The following is a 16,970-nucleotide window of genomic DNA, read 5'->3' on the forward strand; positions in this document are numbered from 1 at the left end:
CTGCACCGAGATGTCCTGCAGCCGCCTCTGGGGTGGGGCATACTGGGGGCCGCGGGGATCTGTACCCCCAGCTGGGCAGACACCCCAGGCCCCTCCGCTGGCTTTAACTCTCCCGAGCTGGCATTGAAAGAGCCAGCTCTATGGCTCAGCCCTGGGCTCCTGTGACGCTGGGGTCTGTCAGCCCCCAGCCTTCGCTGTCCCTGCCCTGAGAACCAGGAGCCCGGCTCCCAGCCCCCTGCTCTGACCCCCCAGAGCCGGGAGGGAACCCGGGAGTCCTGCTCCAGACCGAGAAAACCCAGCCAAGCCGCGTTTGTTTTTTAATAATATCCAACATTTTTATTAAAAGTTTCCCCTTCTCTCCGTGCGGGCAGCGCCCGCCGCCACCGGCCCCCCTTGCCGTTCTTCCTCGCCCCCTGGCTTGGCAGGGTTTAAAAAGTGGTTGGGTTTGTTTCGTTTTCTTTTAATACATTCCATCAGGACACAGATTTCTCTTTTGTTTCCTATTTTCCTTCTTCTATATATAAAAAGAAAATATGAGATACACACACGCACGCGCCACCCACACGGGACGGGGGGATGAGAGACAGGAGAGAGCCAGAGAGCAGGGACCTGTACAAGGTAGAGTTATGGCACCAAAAGGAAAAGACTGTTAAAAAGAAGAGGACAATATATATTACACATCAGCCCCAGAGCCCTCCACCCCCAGATCCCACAGGCAAGCCACGTGGTTAGTTAGCAGAACAAAGCAATTAGTCCCCCCCCCCAGACCCCTTGTAAAGAGCAGCCTCATTAGGGGTTGGGCAAGGTGGTTATTTAGAAAATCCATTAAGAAATGGAGGAATCAGGGTTTCCGTTGTTGTTCCATCAACGTCCTGGATGAGTGTATCTTAAATAATAATGAAAAAAAAAAGTGCAGAAATTCACGCCAAGAGGACCCGGGCATTGGCGTTTGGGCAGGAAAATCTGTTTCAAGTTCCCTTTCCATGGTGTGAGAGGAAAAATCTGTTTCAAGTCTCCTCCCCCTAGCACGCCAACCACCTTCTCCCCCAGTGCGTGGCAGGACACAATCCGGTTTGAGTTCCCTTCACGATGGCACAAGAGCAGACAAATCTGCTTTAAGCTTCCTCTTATTGCATAAATGTGGAAAAACTCTGTGCCAAGGCTTCCCTTGTGGCATGAAGGAGAAAATCTTTCCTGTCTCCTTGACCCTCAAACCACAGAAACCGCTCAGCAAGATTCGCCACCTTAGAGGGAAAAGGGTGCTTAAAGATTGCCTCCCCCACCCCTCCTGCTTGCAGGCAAATAGTTGTTTTGTGACCCCCCCCCCCAACGGAAAATAGCTCCCAGGGAATAATTGGGTCAAGATCTCCCCCTTTAGGACAGTAAATGTTTTAAGGTTCTCACACCATGGAAAGAGGGTTTCAAGTTTCTCCATCCTGCCAGAGAAAAAAGTGGTTTCAAGTCTCCCCACCACACAGAGTGATGTATTGCAAACTCTCCCATGCCGGGAAAATAGTATGAAGATTTGCCGCCGTCCTGGGAAAATAGATTTCATGCTTCTCTCCCCACATGGGAAAAGCGGATCAACATGGGCCTTGCTCCCACTGGACAGTGTTTTCAAGGTTCTCCTTTCCGTGCTGGAGGAAGTGTCCATCCCCCCTCAGCCTGACAGAAACGCTGCATCAACACACCCCACTTCCAAGGGGGAGGTGTTTCCAGGCTGCCCCATAACCACAAAAAGGTAGTGTCAAGAATCCCCTATCCCGAGGGGATAGAAAAAGCAGTTTCAGGTCCCCCCATGTCACTGCAGTCCAGGAGAGGGGCAGCCCACTCGCAGTGGCAAGGTGGGGGCTGATCCGGGCAGTGCTCAGGGCAGACTCCCCTGCTATCTTTTGGAGAGATGCTCCCGGAGAAGGGGGAACTTGGGAGTGGAACAGAGGAGGGGGCTGGGAGAACTGACTGATTGGGGAGGGAAGCTGAGCCCCCGCCAGGCACAGCACCCCCACTGGGTACCCTGATCCCAAACCTGGGGGCTTGCTCATACCAGGTACCGCAGGGCTCCTTAGGGGGAAGAAGATATGGAAAATTACCCTGTCACCTATGGGATACGGAGATAGATCCCAGGAGTCCTGGCTCCCAGCCCCCCTTGCTTTAACCCACCAGCCCCCACTCCCCTCCCAGAGCTGGGGAGAGAACCCAGGAGTCCTGGCTCCCAGCCCCCAGTGACAGGAAGAGGGAAAGAAATTAGGAAAAAATGAGATTTGAAAACAAAGATCAAATGGTCCCGGGTGGGGGTGGGGGATGAGGGGCTGGGAAGGGGACCGGTGTGTTCCTGCGTGGATATGGGGGTGTCAGCGGGGTCACAGGAGCGGACATGGGTGCCTTCTCTGGGGCGGGCCGCAGGGCTGGGCGTGGTGGGGAATCGCTCTCCATGGGGCAGTTGGGGGCCAGCAGCACCAGGCGAGAGCTCAGGAGGCCTATCCCCATAGCCCGGTCTGTCCTGGGCATGGCCCCAGGGGTTGCAGGCGAGGCCCCGCATGCCGGCGCTGAGCAGCGGAGGTCGATGGCGGCTCGCAGGGAGCCCGGAGTTCAGTGCCCTCCCGGCGCAGGCCCCGTGGCAGGCCGGGGCCGCCTTGGAGGCCAGGAGAGCCGTGGGGCTGGCTCCGGCCTCAGCAGCAGGGTCCCCCGGCCCGGGGTCCCAGCCGGCCCCGCGCCCCGGCGTCTGGCTCAGGAGTAGGAGTAATGCGAGCCGTTGAGGATGTGCGAGGTGACGCTGGCCGAGCGGCTGATGCCCGGCTCGGCCTGGCCCCCGGAGGCCGTGCGCCGCAGAGGCTGGGGGCTGTTGCGCAGCATCACCAGGTTGGCCCGGCCCCCCGGGGCGGAGGCGGGCGAGGAGGCGGAGGGGGGTGGGTGGAGCCAGGCGGAGGGGGGCGGGGCCAGGAGTGGGGGCTGGCGCCAGGCGTGGGGGGCACCGGCGGGGTTCTGCAGGCCGTGGCTCCAGTGGGAGCCGCTGCGGGGCACGGGGCGGGAGGGCCAGGGCTGGGGGGGCGCAGTGTAGCCCTGGTTGAAGGCCTCGGCCGGGATGCCCGTCAGCGCCATGTTACTGAAGCCCAGCCGCATGCTCTCCGAGTCGAAGGCCTCGATCTCCCGGGCCTGCCGCTCCAGCAGGCTGCGGATCCGCTCCGAGCGCTCGTTCTGCAGTGCCAGCATCTCCTCCTCGATCTGCGGAGACAGGGCGTGGCAGGGCCGGGCCGGACCCCCCGGGTGCCTCCCCAGCACCCGCCCAGCCGCCTGGGTCCGTCGTGGCCTGGCCCGCAGCCGGTCTGCACCGCCCACCTGGAACCCCAGAAATCCCCTCCCTCCTGTGACGGAGCGGGGAATTATACCCTAAGGGAGCTGGCTTGGACGCCTGGGTCCCACGCCCAACCCCGTCTCCGGGGGTCCCAGACACCTGGTCCCAGTGCTGGGCCCCCTAGGGGAGCCGTCCCAGATGCCCAGGGCCCACTGCCCAGCCCAGTCTCCGGGGAGGCTGCGGGGCCGTGAGGGGAGGTGTCCCGGACGCCTGGGTCCCGCTCCCGTACCCTCTGCTCCAGCAGGGCCCGGCGGATGGAGACGCGCTGCTCCAGCTCCTTGATCTCCCGCTCGTGCTGCGCCTCCGTGTGGATCTTGATCTTGCTCTGGTAGGCGTTGAGCAACTCCAGCTCCTGCTGCAGCTGCATCCGCAGCACCTGGTACTCGGCCTCCTGCGTCTCGTCCAGCCGCAGCTAGGGGGCGACACGGAGACGGCGTCGGCCGGGAGCCCGCTGGGGGGCGCTGGGGCGTGGCCCCTCTGGGGCGGGGCTGGGCGCAGGGGAGCCCCTTGCCCTCACCTGCAGTGTCCCCGCACCGCTGGTTTGGGACAGGAAGGGAAGGGAAGGGAAGGGAAAGTCCAGATCCGCTCGCGGGCGAGCACAAGGAAGAAGCGTGAAAACTGCAGAGCAGTTATCTGGCCAGGACACTTGGGTTCACGCCGCCTCTGTGGGAACACGCTGCTTCAGCAGCCCGTGCCGCAGGGGCCCAGGACCTTCCCCGCTAGGGGACGCCAGCTGGGCGGGGGGGCTGGCCCCGGCAGGGGCGGGGGGCAGGCCGGGGGGCCGCCCGGCGACCTACGGCCTGCGTGGAGAGCATCTCGTTGATGCTGTGGTCGTACTGCTCCGCCAGGATGGCCAGCTTGCGCGTCTGCTCGTCCTTGAGGCGCTTGAGGATGCCCTTGTGCTCGCTCTTGGCCGTGGTCTCCAGCAGGTGGGTGCGCAGGGCCTTGTACTGCCGGGTCTGGATCTTACACGTGTCCTGGAACTGCTTCTTGATCTGCAGCTCCTTGGACTGGGGCGGGGCCGCGGGGGCGGGGGGCCGGCGGGCGGGGAGGGGAGGGGAGGGGGGGGACGGGACGGGACGGGAGGAGAGAGACAGGAGCAAACGTTAGAGACACAGACACACCAGGCGCAGCCCGGAGGGCGCCGCTCTCCCCCCGGGAAGCCCCAGCCGTCGCCAGGGTGTTCGCCCGTCAGCCCCGCCTGGGGAGCCCGGGGGAGACATGACCTTTGACCTCAGCAGGCTGGGGGGGCAGGCACAAGAAGAGGCAGCTTTGGACCCTCCCATAAGCCATTGCTCCTCCCCCTTCCCTGGATGGCGACCTTTGCCCTGCCTTGACCACAGGGGCTGGGACCCACATGTGCTGCTGTGTTCAAGGGGGCTTTGCCTATGACATGCCTGTGACCCCCACGACCCGCCCCCATAGTCCCATGAGCAGGACATATGACCTTTGTCCTGCTCGGGACCCACAGTCTGCCCCCATCATCCCATGGTGGGGACATGTGACCTTTGCCCTGCCTGTGACCCCCCCAGGACCAACCCCCAATGTCCCATGGCGGGGGCATGTGACCTTTGCCCTGCCTAGATCCCCCCGCAATTTGCCCCCATTGTCCCAGGGTCAGGGCATGTGACCTTTGTCCTGCCAGTGACCCCTTTGCCCTGCCTAGGAGCTGTGTGAGGGGGGCGTGCCCTGGATGAAGGAGGGGGGGGGGGGCAGGTGCGTTTCAGCTCCCAGTAATGACCAGATGCTCATCAGGGCGCCCTGCAAGGGGCCGTCCTTTATTGAAAGTGGAAAGGAACCAAAATAATCATGCGTCAAACCAAATTCAGAGGAAGCCAAAATGTAAAAAGGAATGCATGGCACGCACACAGGCGGGGGGATAAACAGCCCCCAACCCTGGGAGCCAGCGGATAGCCGGGGGAGGCGCGGCCGCCAAGGACACCGTGGGCCAACCCCAGGCAAAAAGCAACAGGCTGCCCCAAAAGCTGGGGAAAGCTACCCCCCTTCCCAGATCAGCTAAAAATATCCCACGGCCCCAATTCCCTGGTCAAAACCAGAGAGAAATCATCCAAAAATGGAGAGCCTTGCACCAATGGTTTGCTCACAAACTGATAAAAATCAAGTAAATCGTCAGATGTCACCCACCTGGGGCCCAGACTGGGAGAAATGTGCCCCAAATTGGTGAAATCCGATCACTTCAATGTTTGGCCAAGCCTAGTAGCATGGTCAGGGTTAGATTATGGCTCCACGTTTGGGCCAATCCTGGTCCTAGTTTTACATTGACCGGAAACTGGGCTACCAGAGCAGCAAATGAAATACAAACCCATCAATCTTGCAGAAAAATGGGCAAATACAAATCAATAACATGGACCAAACCTGGGGGAAATTAAATTAAAACATTACAATATTGGTAAAAGGCTGGAGAGAGCCAGGGAAAATACATCAACAAAACCAAGCAATAAGATGAATAGATTTTCAGCCTGGAGGGGACTCTTGTGAGCATCTCGTCTGATCTCCGTCAAGCTGCCCTGAATTAATTCCTAGTTGAACTAGAAAACAAATACAACGGACTTTTCTGAAATAGGGCCTGGGACGGCTGAAATTCGCTTTCCTTGGACATACAGGTCAGACTAGATGATCTAAAAGAAATAACCCCCCCCTTACCCTCCCCCCCCGGCTTTCAACTGGAGGAATAATCACAGCTGTACTAAAAATAGGAGAAAATAACCCCCCCAGATATTAAAGTGATGGATCAAACCTTGGACAAATGAGTTTTAAAAACACAAATGCTGGTGAAATGCAACTTTCCCCAAAATGGAAGAACCTTAAAAAAAACCCAGGTTCAGCAAGCCCAGGGTAAATAGACCGAAAACACTCATAGATTTAGGCCCCAAACAGGGGGAAACAAAGAAAGTTGCTGAATTTACTGAATGGGGGGGGGGGGGGGGGGGGGGCGGGATTTCTAAATTCACTAAGGGCAAGAGGGAAATTAAATTCTAACGAGGACAAAAAACTATTTGCCTCAGAAACAGGAGTAAAGAAATAAGACTAAAGCGACTAAAGAGAGAGAAATAAAAAAAGAATCCTAAATTTCATAAACTGGAGCAAATATAAATATTCATCATTGGCTTCAAACAGGAAGAAAACTCATCCCAGATTCGCTCCGACAAGTGCGATAAATAAAGGCGCTCCACAAAACCACCAATGAGATTTTCTAAAACTGCAGCAAATGAAATCAGCGTTACCCAAGGGCTGCCAAAAACCACGGGGGGGAGGGTTTGACGGAAAGCAAAGGGTTCACCCTCCCCCAAGCAATTGATAAGAAATTAATTTAACACAAAAGAAGATTTAGACTCTCCCATTTTTGGGAAATCTGTGATTATTTTTATTTTATTTCTCCTGTTTTCAGTCAAATAAAAAAAGAAATATCACAGATTTACCCCAAAACAAACAAAAAATAACGTGTTTGATCACTTACATAAAAAAACGCGCACACACACACAAAACGTAAAGGCATCTGCAAATAAATACGTTCAAGTCTCCCCCGAGGGGAGCGGGGTTACAGAGATGGGGAAAACAAAGCCGTCTCCGGGGAAAGAATCACCTAGGGCCGCCCCTCGGAGCTGGGAGCGGAAACGCACCTTCCCCCGGCGCTTGCGGCCGGATGGGAGCCCCCCTCTATTTCTGAGGGGGCGGATAGTGTTGTGGGGCCTGCAACTAGCGGAGAATCGAGCCCCTGCCCCAGGGGCTTGGATAGCGTTTGCGGGGGACTGTGGCCCCCGGCTCAGAGACAGACACAAACCGCTGGCCCCGATAGCAGCACCCCTGGGTGAAGGGGTCACATCCCCCCCAGTCCTCCCTTCAACCACCCAACTGCTGCCCTTCCCCCCAGGCCCCCCCACTGCACCCCCGCCGGCTCCTGGGGGGCAAGGGTTAGGTGATTCTTTCCTCCATAGCAGACACTGCAGCTGTGCCCTCCAGCTACACAGAGCACCCACAGTGGGGTTCAGTCCCCTTCGACCCCCTTGGCAAAACAACCCCCCAAGATACTGGGGTCACATCCCCCTCCGCTGGGCCATGGGGGCGCTCTGGTAGGGGATGCCCAGAGAAGCCCACTAGTAGGGGACGCCCTGCTGGGGATTTTGGGGAGGCCTGGGGCTCGCCCCCAGCCTGTGCTCTGGTGGGGGGGGCTGGGGAAGGAGAACCGAGCTGCCCCACCCCCACATTCAGATGGGAGGGGCGGGATGGATCCCAGCACAGAGAGGAGGAAGAGGAGACCCTCTCTCACAGCCCCCCCAACCGAACCAGGACGAGGGGGCGGGGCCTGTTCACGCTGTCACAGGGCTGTGGCTGGTTCCCGAGCCAAAAACAAGTGTGTGGTGGGGGGCTGGTGGCCTCACCTCCAGGGCCGGCGGGCTGCGCGGGGGTCTCCAGGGGTGCTGCGGCGCCCCCCGCTGGAGGCAGCCCGGCCCCCCTGGGCTATGGGCCCCGCCCTCCAGCCCTGCCCGCGGCGCCCCCTGCCCACCAGCCGGGGGATGCGGCTGGGCCGCTCCTCCCGCAGCACCCGCAGGCCCTTGAGGTGGTGCAGGGCGGCCGGGGGCAGGCGGGCGCTCAGCTCCCGCGCCAGCCGCAGCAGGTGCTGGTTGAGGGCCCGCACGGGCCGGGCCAGCAGGGCCAGGGTGCGGCGGGGCCAGGCCGGCGGGGCGGGCAGGCGGGGGGCGGGCACGGGCAGCCGGCTGCGGAAGCCACCCTTGTTGGTCTTGGGGAAGAGACGGAAGAGGCCGCCCTCGGTGACCAGCCCCAGGCCCTGCAGGGCGCGGAAGGCGGGCAGGGGCAGGCGCAGCAGGGCGCGCAGCCAGAGGCGGCGGGCGCAGTGGGGCAGCCCCCGCAGGGCCCGCCGGGCCAGCGCCATCAGCAGGTAGAGCGGCAGGAAGAGCCAGGGCGAGGCCAGCAGGTGGGAGGCCAGCAGGATGACGGGCACATAGAGCCGGCCCCGCCTGGCGCTCAGCCCCAGCACGCCCAGCGCCCCCGCCCCCTTGGCCAGGGCCAGGAAGGAGGGGCCCGAGAGCAGGAAGAGCGAGTGCAGCAGGGCGTAGGAGACGCCCAGCCCCACCAGCGCCCCCTCCAGGGCCAGCAGCACCGCCTGGGCCCCGCCACCGGAGCCCTGGGCCCACAGCGCCGCCAGCAGCAGCAGCAGGGCCGGCCCGCTGGGGTAGGCGGCCACCAGCAGCGCCAGCCCCGCGCACAGGGCGTGGGGCAGCAGGGGCGCCAAGGGGGCGGGCGCCGGCCTGGCCCCCTCCTCCCGGCTGCGCCGCAGCTCCGCATAGGGGTCCTCGGGGGCAGGGCAGCCGTCGGCTGGGCCCCGCGGCCCCTCCCCCTCCTCCGGGATCAGGGGCAGCATGCCGGGGAGGCGGCAGGGGGTGGACGGCTCTAGCGCCCCCAGGGCAGGGTCTAGGGATGCCTCCTGCCCGTCTGGCTCCAGAGCTTCCAGGTCTAGAACCTCAGCCTCCTGGCCATCTGGCTTTAGAACCCCCAGGGCCACGAGGCCTGGCTCTAGAAGCCCCAGACGCTCCCGCTCTAGAACCTCGGCCTCCTCCCCATCTGGCTCCAGAGGCCCCAGGCTCTCATGCTCTAGAACCACATCACCGTCTGGCTCTCGAACCCCCAGGCTCTCGGGCTCTAGAACCCCTGCCTCCTCGCCGCCTGGCTCTAAACCCCAGCTATCCTGTCCGTCCGGCTGCGGCCCCCCTGGGCCTGGTTCTAGAGCCCAAGCCTCCTGTCCGTCCGGCTGCGGGCCCCCCGGGCCCGGTTCTAGAGCCCAGGCCTCCTGTCCGTCCGGCTGCGGGCCCCCCGGGCCTGGTTCTAGAGCCCAAGCCTCCTGTCCGTCCGGCTGCGGGCCCCCCGGGCCCGGTTCTAGAGCCCAGGCCTGCTGTCCGTCCGGCTGCGGGCCCCCCGGGCCCGGTTCTAGAGCCCAGGCCTGCTGTCCGTCCGGCTGCGGGCCCCCCAGGCTGCGCGGGCGGGGCCCCCGGGCGGCACCTACTTTGAGGCTCTTGGGCTGCTGGCGGACCTCCGCGGCGTGCTTCTGGCGCAGCTCCTGCTGGCGGCGCTTGTTGTACTCCAGCTGGTTACTGAGCTCGGTCTGGTGCTGCAGGCGGGTGAGCTCGGTGCGGGTGCGCTGCACCGTCTGCAGGTGCCGGAACTCCAGCTCCTGCGTCGACTCGTGCTGCCGCAGCAGCATGGCGCACTCCAGGTCCTTCTGCGTCTGCTTCTTGTTCAGGTCCTGCGGGGGGGGGGGGGCGCGTCACGCTGGGGGGGCCGCGGACCCCAGCCCCGCCCCCGCCGCCCAGCGCCCCGCCCCCCTGGCCAGGCCCCACCAGCCAGCGCCCCGCCCCGCCCCCACCAGCCAGCGCCCCGCCCCCCTGGCCAGGCCCCACCAGCCAGCGCCCCGCCCCGCCCCCACCAGCCAGCGCCCCGCCCCGCCCCTCGTGCCCCGCCCTGCCCCCCACCAGCCAGCACCCCGCCCTGCTCCGCCCTGCCCCTGGTGCCCCGCCCTGCTCCGCCCCCCGCCAGCCAGCGCCCCGCCCCGCCCCCCACCAGCCAGCGCCCCGCCCTGCTCCGCCCTGCCCCGCCCTGCTCCACCCCCCACCAGCCAGCACCCTGCCCCGCCCCCCGCCAGCCAGCGCCCCGCCCCGCCCCCCGCCACCCAGCGCCCCGCCCTGCTCCGCCCCGCCCCCCTGGCCAGGCCCCAACAGCCAGCGCCCCGCCCCACCCCCCACCAGCCAGCGCCCCGCCCTGCTCCGCCCTGCCCCTGGTGCCCCGCCCTGCTCCGCCCCCCGCCAGCCAGCACCCCGCCCTGCTCCGCCCCGCCCCCCTGGCCAGGCCCCAACAGCCAGCGCCCCGCCCCACCCCCCACCAGCCAGCGCCCCGCCCTGCTCCGCCCTGCCCCTGGTGCCCCGCCCTGCTCCGCCCCCCGCCAGCCAGCACCCCGCCCTGCTCCGCCCCGCCCCCCTGGCCAGGCCCCACCAGCCAGCGCCCCGCCCCGCCCCCCAACAGCCAGCGCCCCGCCCTGCTCCGCCCTGCCCCTGGTGCCCCGCCCTGCTCCGCCCCCCGCCAGCCAGCACCCCGCCCTGCTCCGCCCCGCCCCCCTGGCCAGGCCCCACCAGCCAGCGCCCCGCCCCGCCCCCCGACAGCCAACACCCCGCCCTGCTCCGCCCTGCCCCTGGTGCCCCGCCCTGCTCCGCCCCGCCGCCAGCCTCGCCCCCCTGACCAGGCCCCGCCCCCACGCCCAGGCCCCACCCACCTCACGCAGCCCCGCCCCCACGCCCAGGCCCCGCCCACCTCGCGCAGCAGGTCCTGGTCGAGGTTGTGGCGCGCCAGCAGCATCTTGCGCTTGTGCTGGCGGCACTGCAGCTCCAGGTAGTGGCGCTGGCGGCGCAGCAGCCCGGCCTCCTCCTCGGCCTGGCAGCGCTGCAGCGTCTCCTTCTGCCGCAGCAGCCAGGCCTGGCGCTCCCGCCGCTCCCGCCGCGGCGTGCCCGGCCCCTCCTGCCGCTCCTGCGGGACGAGCCGCCTGCAGCCGCCAGCCAGTCCGCCCGGGGGGAGCAGGGGCTGGGCTGGGGGGGGTCTGTTCCCGGCCCCGGGGGGGGAGCAGGGGCTGCGCTGGGCTGGGGGGGTCTGTTCCCGGCTCCGGGGGGGGGAGCAGGGGCTGGGCTGGGCTGGGGGGGTCTGTTCCCAGCCCCGGGGGGGGAGCAGGGGCTGGGCTGGGCTGGGGGGGTCTGTTCCCGGCTCCGGGGGGGGGAGCAGGGGCTGGGCTGGGCTGGGGGGGTCTGTTCCCGGCTCCGGGGGGGGGAGCAGGGGCTGGGCTGGGCTGGGGGGGTCTGTTCCCGGCTCCGGGGGGGGGAGCAGGGGCTGGGCTGGGGGGGTCTGTTCCCGGCCCTGGGGGGGGAGCAGGGGCTGGGCTGGGGGGGTCTGTTCCCGGCCCCGGGGGGGGGAGCAGGGGCTGGGCTGGGCTGGGGGGGTCTGTTCCCGGCTCCGGGGGGGGGAGCAGGGGCTGGGCTGGAGGCCGCAGCAACCCACCCCCCGGGGCCCCCTCTCGTCACCTCCTTGAGCTGCTCCTTGCGCAGCTTGTACTGGCGTTTCTGGGACTCCAGCAGGTTGCTCAGCTCCTTCTTCTGCTGGCCCAGGATGTGCTGCTGGAACTTCTTCTCCTCGGCCAGCGCCGCCTTGGCCTGCGGGGCAGGGGGCGGGGTGAGCGGCCCCCCGCCAGCCCCCGCGTGCCCCCGCCCCCCGCGGGCCCCTGCCCCGCTGGCCCCGCCCCCCGCCCCGCGGGCCCCACCTCCTTCTCGAAGATGGCCTGGTGCTTCTTGGCCAGCTTCTCGGCCTCGGCGCTGAAGCTGCTGCGATGGGCCTCCAGCTCCTTGTCGAGCCGCAGCTGGTGCTCGTCCAGCTCCGCCCGCAGCTTGTTCTCCAGCGCCAGGAGCTGCTTCTGGTGCTGCCGCCGCATGCGCTTGTAGCCGCTCATCTGCTCCCGCAGCGCCGAGTCCTGCTCATGCTCCTGGATCTGCCGCGTCACCTGGGCGGGGGCGGAGCTCTCAGCACGCCCAGCCCCCCGGCAGCACCCCCGGGCCCCTGACCCCGCCCAGCGACCCCACCCTGACCCCGGACCCCAGGCCCCGCCCAGCAACCCCACCCTGACCCCAGGCCCCGCCCAGCAACCCCGCCCAGCAGCCCCACCCGGGCCCCTGACCCCGCCCAGCGACCCCACCCGGGCCCCTGACCCCGCCCAGCAACCCCACCCTGACCCCGGACCCCTGACCCCGCCCAGCAGCCCCACCCTGACCCCAGGCCCCGCCCAGCAACCCCACCCTGACCCCAGGCCCCGCCCAGCAACCCCGCCCAGCAGCCCGACCCCAGGCCCCGCCCAGAAACCCCGCCCAGCAGCCCCACCCGGGCCCCTGACCCCGCCCAGCAGCCCCACCCGGGCCCCTGACCCCGCCCAGCAGCCCCACCCTGACCCCAGACCCCAGGCCCCGCCCAGCAACCCCACCCGGGCCCCTGACCCCTGACCCCGCCCAGCAGCCCCACCCAGGCCCCTGACCCCGCCCAGCAGCCCCACCCAGGCCCCTGACCCCGCCCAGCAGCCCCACCCTGACCCCGCCCAGCCGCCCCTCCCAGGCCCATGACCCCGCCCAGCCGCCCCTCCCAGGCCCGTGACCCCGCCCAGCAACCCCACCCACCCCACTCCCTAACCCAGTCCTGCCCGCCCCATGACCCCACCCTGCCTGCCCCATGACCCAGCCCATCCCCACTCCACCACACGACCCCGCCCAGCGACCCAGCCCAGCAGCCTCACCCAGTCAGCCGCTGACCCTGTCCATCTCCTGGCCTCACCCCAGCCCCTATCCCCAACTCTCAGCCCCCCGCCAGCCCCACCTGCGAACTGCACCCTACCTTCGTGGGGGCCCCCCGCTCCTCCCATATGGGGAGCCTGCCCACCCCACCCCCCACTCCAGCACAGCACCCCCTCTCAGCCCATTCCCCGCCCCTTACCAGTGAGGCCGTGCGGATGGTGGCAAAATGGTCCCGGTTGCGGCAGTACGCGCGGCGCCGGGCAGCCGAGGAGGAACTCTGCGGCTCCATCTCCGGCTGGTACGGGTCATCGTACAGGTTATCATGGCCCTGGCGGGCGATGGAGAGAGAGGAGATGGGACCCAGGAGTCCTGACTCTCGGCCCTCCGCTCTAACCATCAGACCCACAGAGCAGGAGCGTTCTTATTGTTTTCTCTGAATACTGTGTGTGCCTCAGTTTCCCCTGTGTGTCACTCAAGCGTCTAGGGGGGAGGATGAGGGTGGGTGATGGCTGCAGCGCCCCCTGGAGGGCAGGTGTGACTTGACTGGCTGCCTGGGACAGAGAATGGCCGACACTGTAGCCTGGCAGCCGATGGCTGGGCCCATCCTCTGCAAGGACCAGCCGGGGTGTCGGTGCCGAGGAGGTGACCTGCAGGCCCGGGAAAGAGACAAAGGACTGAGGAGGGAAACAGGCAGGCTGGGGCCAGGCAGCTGGAACGGGGCAGGCTCCTGTTTGGGACTTGGGAGGGGAGTCCAGGGCACCAGGCCTGGGATCCGTGGCTGCAAGTCCCTGGTATCTGCACTAACAAGCCCTGTCCTCCCCTGGATAACCACCCGTCTGTGTCGCACGCTGGCTGCCGAATGGGGGGCAGGGCCCCTCCGGCTGCCCCAGGGCCCGTCCAGGGGGACTCGCTGCAGGGAGCTCACGGGGTGAACAGGGAGCTGGACGCTCCGAGGTCGGACCCAGGAGGCCCCTTGCCCTGGACAGCGAGTCCTGCGGGGAGTCCCCCAAGTCCTGGCTGAGCCTCATTCAAGGCAGTTCCACAGCACCGGGCCTGGGACTCCGGGACACCCCACGCCCCTCCCAGCACCGGGGTAAGCCCCAGGAGTGCGGGCTGCCCGCGTGGTACCGGCAGGCGGTGGATGACGGAGCTGTTGGAGGTGACCGTGTGCTCCCCCTCCTGCATCATGGCGATCTCCGCTCCCTCGTCCTCGTCGGAAGCGTCCGCCAGGCTGTTGACGCTGCTGCTCTGGCTGCTGGCGCTGATGGACATGCTGGGCACCGAGTGGCTGCTCTCCATGCTGTTGATGGTGCCCGTCCGGTGCATGAACTGCTCCACCTCCTGGGGGAGGGACGAAAGTCAACGCACCCTCTCTGGGGTGAGGCGGGCTGGGCACAGGGGGACCCCTAGTCCGGCGCTGGGACCCGGCCCCTCCGGGGTGGGGCACACGGGGAGCCCGGGGGCAGGTAACACCGCTCTCACCTCCTCCTCGTCGGGCGCCTCGGCGTTGGGGCCGTTCTGCGCCTCCTGGAAGAGGATTTTCTTCATCTTGCGGTACTGCAGGTTGTCCAGCTCCCGCACGGCATCCTTGGTGCGCTGGATCAGGTCCATGATCACCGTCTGGGGCCGCTCCCGCAGGAGGAACCGGTGCTGCTGGGGCACGGGGGTGGGGTCAGTGACGGACGCTGCCCCGGGGACACCAAGGACCCTTCACATGCTCCTGTCCACCCCCCCCCAGCTAGCCAATTTGGGAGACCGGCCGGGGCTTACCTTGAGCAGCACATCCGAGGTGGGCCGGTCTTGGGGGATTTTCTGCAGGCAGGAGTCCACGAAGTTCCGGAAATACTCGGACCTGGGGGAGCAGAAACAGATAAACCGGAGGGGGAGCAGGGCCATCCCTTGACACCAGAGAGTCAGCTGGGGCAAGATGGCTAACCCCATGGGAGGGCAATTCACCACCAGGGAGCGAACCCAGGAGTCCTGGCCCCACACACGCACTTACCGCGGGACCACGCTCCCCTCCCAGAGCTGGGAGAGAACCCAGGCTCCCACCCCCCCGCTCTAACCTCCAGACACCACTCCCATCCCGAGCGCCCCCAAGAGTCCTGGCTCCCACCCCCCCTGCTCTAACCACTAAACCCCACTCCCATCCCGAGCAGGGAGAGATCCCAGGAGTCCTGGTGGTGGAGTGTGACCCAGGGACCCTGCCCAGGGCTGGTCTCTACCCAGCAGCAAATCCAAAGGTGTGGGGTGAGGAGCCCAGCACTGACTGCGCCCCAGCGACTGCCCAGACCCCCGTGAAGCTCAGTCGGGCGAGAGGGGGTTTGTGAGGCTGGCTCTGTGCCAGCAGGCAAGCGACAGCCAGAAATAGCCCCGCGGGGGAGCCCGTTCCCAGGCGAGGCCAGCGGGCACCGAGGGGCACCCAGGTGCCTTTGGCTGGTGGCCCCGGCGGCTTGGCACGAGCTGCACCCACAGCTCGGGAGCGTGGGAATTGGGGGCTCACCAGTGGCTAGACTGCAGGCCGGGGGACTCGTTCTGGGCGATGTGGTATAAGGCACTCATTGCATTCATGTTGAAGAGGGGCGGCTTGCGCTCCGCTGCGGGGAGAGAGACGCATCAGCAGCCGGCCCCCCACCCCTGCCCCTGCCCAGCACCACCCACCCCCTGCCTCTGCTGCCCCTGCCCAGCGCGGCCCGCCCACCCCGCCCCTGCCCAGCACCACCCACCCCCTGCCTCTGCTGCCCCTGCCCAGCGCGGCCCGCCCACCCCGCCCCTGCCCAGCACCACCCACCCCCTGCCTCTGCTGCCCCTGCCCAGCACCGCCCACCCCCTGCCTCTGCTGCCCCTGCCCAGCACGGCCCGCCCAACCCGCCCCTGCCCAGCACCACCCACCCCCTGCCTCTGCTGCCCCTGCCCAGCACCACCCACCCCCTGCCTCTGCTGCCCCTGCCCAGCGCGGCCCGCCCAACCCGCCCCTGCCCAGCACCACCCACCCCCTGCCTCTGCTGCCCCTGCCCAGCACCGCCCACCCCCTGCCTCTGCTGCCCCTGCCCAGCACGGCCCGCCCAACCCGCCCCTGCCCAGCACCACCCACCCCCTGCCTCTGCTGCCCCTGCCCAGCACCACCCACCCCCTGCCTCTGCTGCCCCTGCCCAGCGCGGCCCGCCCAACCCGCCCCTGCCCAGCACCACCCACCCCCTGCCTCTGCTGCCCCTGCCCAGCACCGCCCACCCCCTGCCTCTGCTGCCCCTGCCCAGCACGGCCCGCCCAACCCGCCCCTGCCCAGCACCACCCACCCCCTGCCTCTGCTGCCCCTGCCCAGCACCACCCACCCCCTGCCTCTGCTGCCCCTGCCCAGCGCGGCCCGCCCACCCTGCCCCTGCCCAGCACCACCCACCCCCTGCCTCTGCTGCCCCTGCCCAGCACGGCCCGCCCAACCCGCCCCTGCCCAGCACCACCCACCCCCTGCCTCTGCTGCCCCTGCCCAGCGCGGCCCGCCCACCCCGCCCCTGCCCAGCACCACCCACCCCCTGCCTCTGCTGCCCCTGCCCAGCGCGGCCCGCCCAACCCGCCCCTGCCCAGCACCACCCACCCCCTGCCTCTGCTGCCCCTGCCCAGCACCGCCCACCCCCTGCCTCTGCTGCCCCTGCCCAGCACGGCCCGCCCAACCCGCCCCTGCCCAGCACCACCCACCCCCTGCCTCTGCTGCCCCTGCCCAGCACCGCCCACCCCGCCCCTGCCCAGCACCACCCGCCCCCTGCCTCTGCTGCCCCTGCCCAGCGCGGCCCACCCAACCCGCCCCTGCCCAGCACCACCCACCCCCTGCCCCTGCCCAGCACCGCCCACCCCGCCTCTGCCCAGCGCGCCCCCCCCCCCCCCGCCTACCCAGCTCAATGCAGGTGATGCCGAGTGACCAGACATCCACCTTCCCGTCATACTGCCCCTCGTCCATGGCCAGGATCACCTCGGGGGCCATCCTGGGGCAGACAGAAAGACGGAGTGAGCTCCCCGGGCCCTAGCCCCTGGCCCCCCCCCGCCGGCCCGGCCCCTCACCAGTACGGCGTGCCCACGAAGGAGTTGGCGGGGGCAATGATGGAGGCCGAGCCAAAGTCCCCAAGCTTCACCTGCCCCGGCTCCGTCAGCAGGATGTTCCCGGCCTTCACGTCCCTGCGGGGTCCGGAGAGAGAGAGCGCTCAGCGCCTGGACACCCCTCGGACGCCCCCCTTCCTGGAGAGGGCGGTCAGTGCCCAGACAGCCCAACAGACAGCCCC

The 16,970-nt window shown here is 67.3% G+C and overlaps 1 protein-coding gene across 6 annotated transcripts in view; it reads right to left on the minus strand.

The window, feature by feature from the left end:
• Positions 1-309: 309 nt before the first annotated feature.
• The window catches only part of TAOK2 (TAO kinase 2), a 28,298-nt gene continuing 11,637 nt past the window's right edge, over positions 310-16,970 (minus strand). For 2 of the 6 annotated variants that reach the window (XM_048853239.2, XM_048853240.2), the window contains exons 7-17: positions 16,753-16,866; positions 16,585-16,676; positions 15,203-15,296; positions 14,470-14,551; positions 14,182-14,352; positions 13,828-14,040; positions 12,899-13,027; positions 11,685-11,921; positions 11,449-11,577; positions 10,691-10,903; positions 5,104-9,632 (exon numbers count right to left, since the gene is read on the minus strand). In XM_048853239.2, the coding sequence (XP_048709196.2) occupies positions 7,749-9,632; positions 10,691-10,903; positions 11,449-11,577; positions 11,685-11,921; positions 12,899-13,027; positions 13,828-14,040; positions 14,182-14,352; positions 14,470-14,551; positions 15,203-15,296; positions 16,585-16,676; positions 16,753-16,866 (3,358 nt within the window). In that variant the 3' untranslated portion in view covers positions 5,104-7,748. Of the gene's footprint in view, positions 3,223-3,581; positions 3,765-4,149; positions 4,363-5,103; positions 9,633-10,690; positions 10,904-11,448; positions 11,578-11,684; positions 11,922-12,898; positions 13,028-13,827; positions 14,041-14,181; positions 14,353-14,469; positions 14,552-15,202; positions 15,297-16,584; positions 16,677-16,752; positions 16,867-16,970 lie in introns of those variants that run through there. The other 4 variants (XM_048853245.2, XM_048853244.2, XM_048853241.2 and 1 more) reach the window with 4 other exon arrangements.

This window comes from Caretta caretta, chromosome 6, assembly GCF_965140235.1.
Source record: "Caretta caretta isolate rCarCar2 chromosome 6, rCarCar1.hap1, whole genome shotgun sequence".
NCBI lineage: Eukaryota > Metazoa > Chordata > Testudines > Cheloniidae > Caretta > Caretta caretta.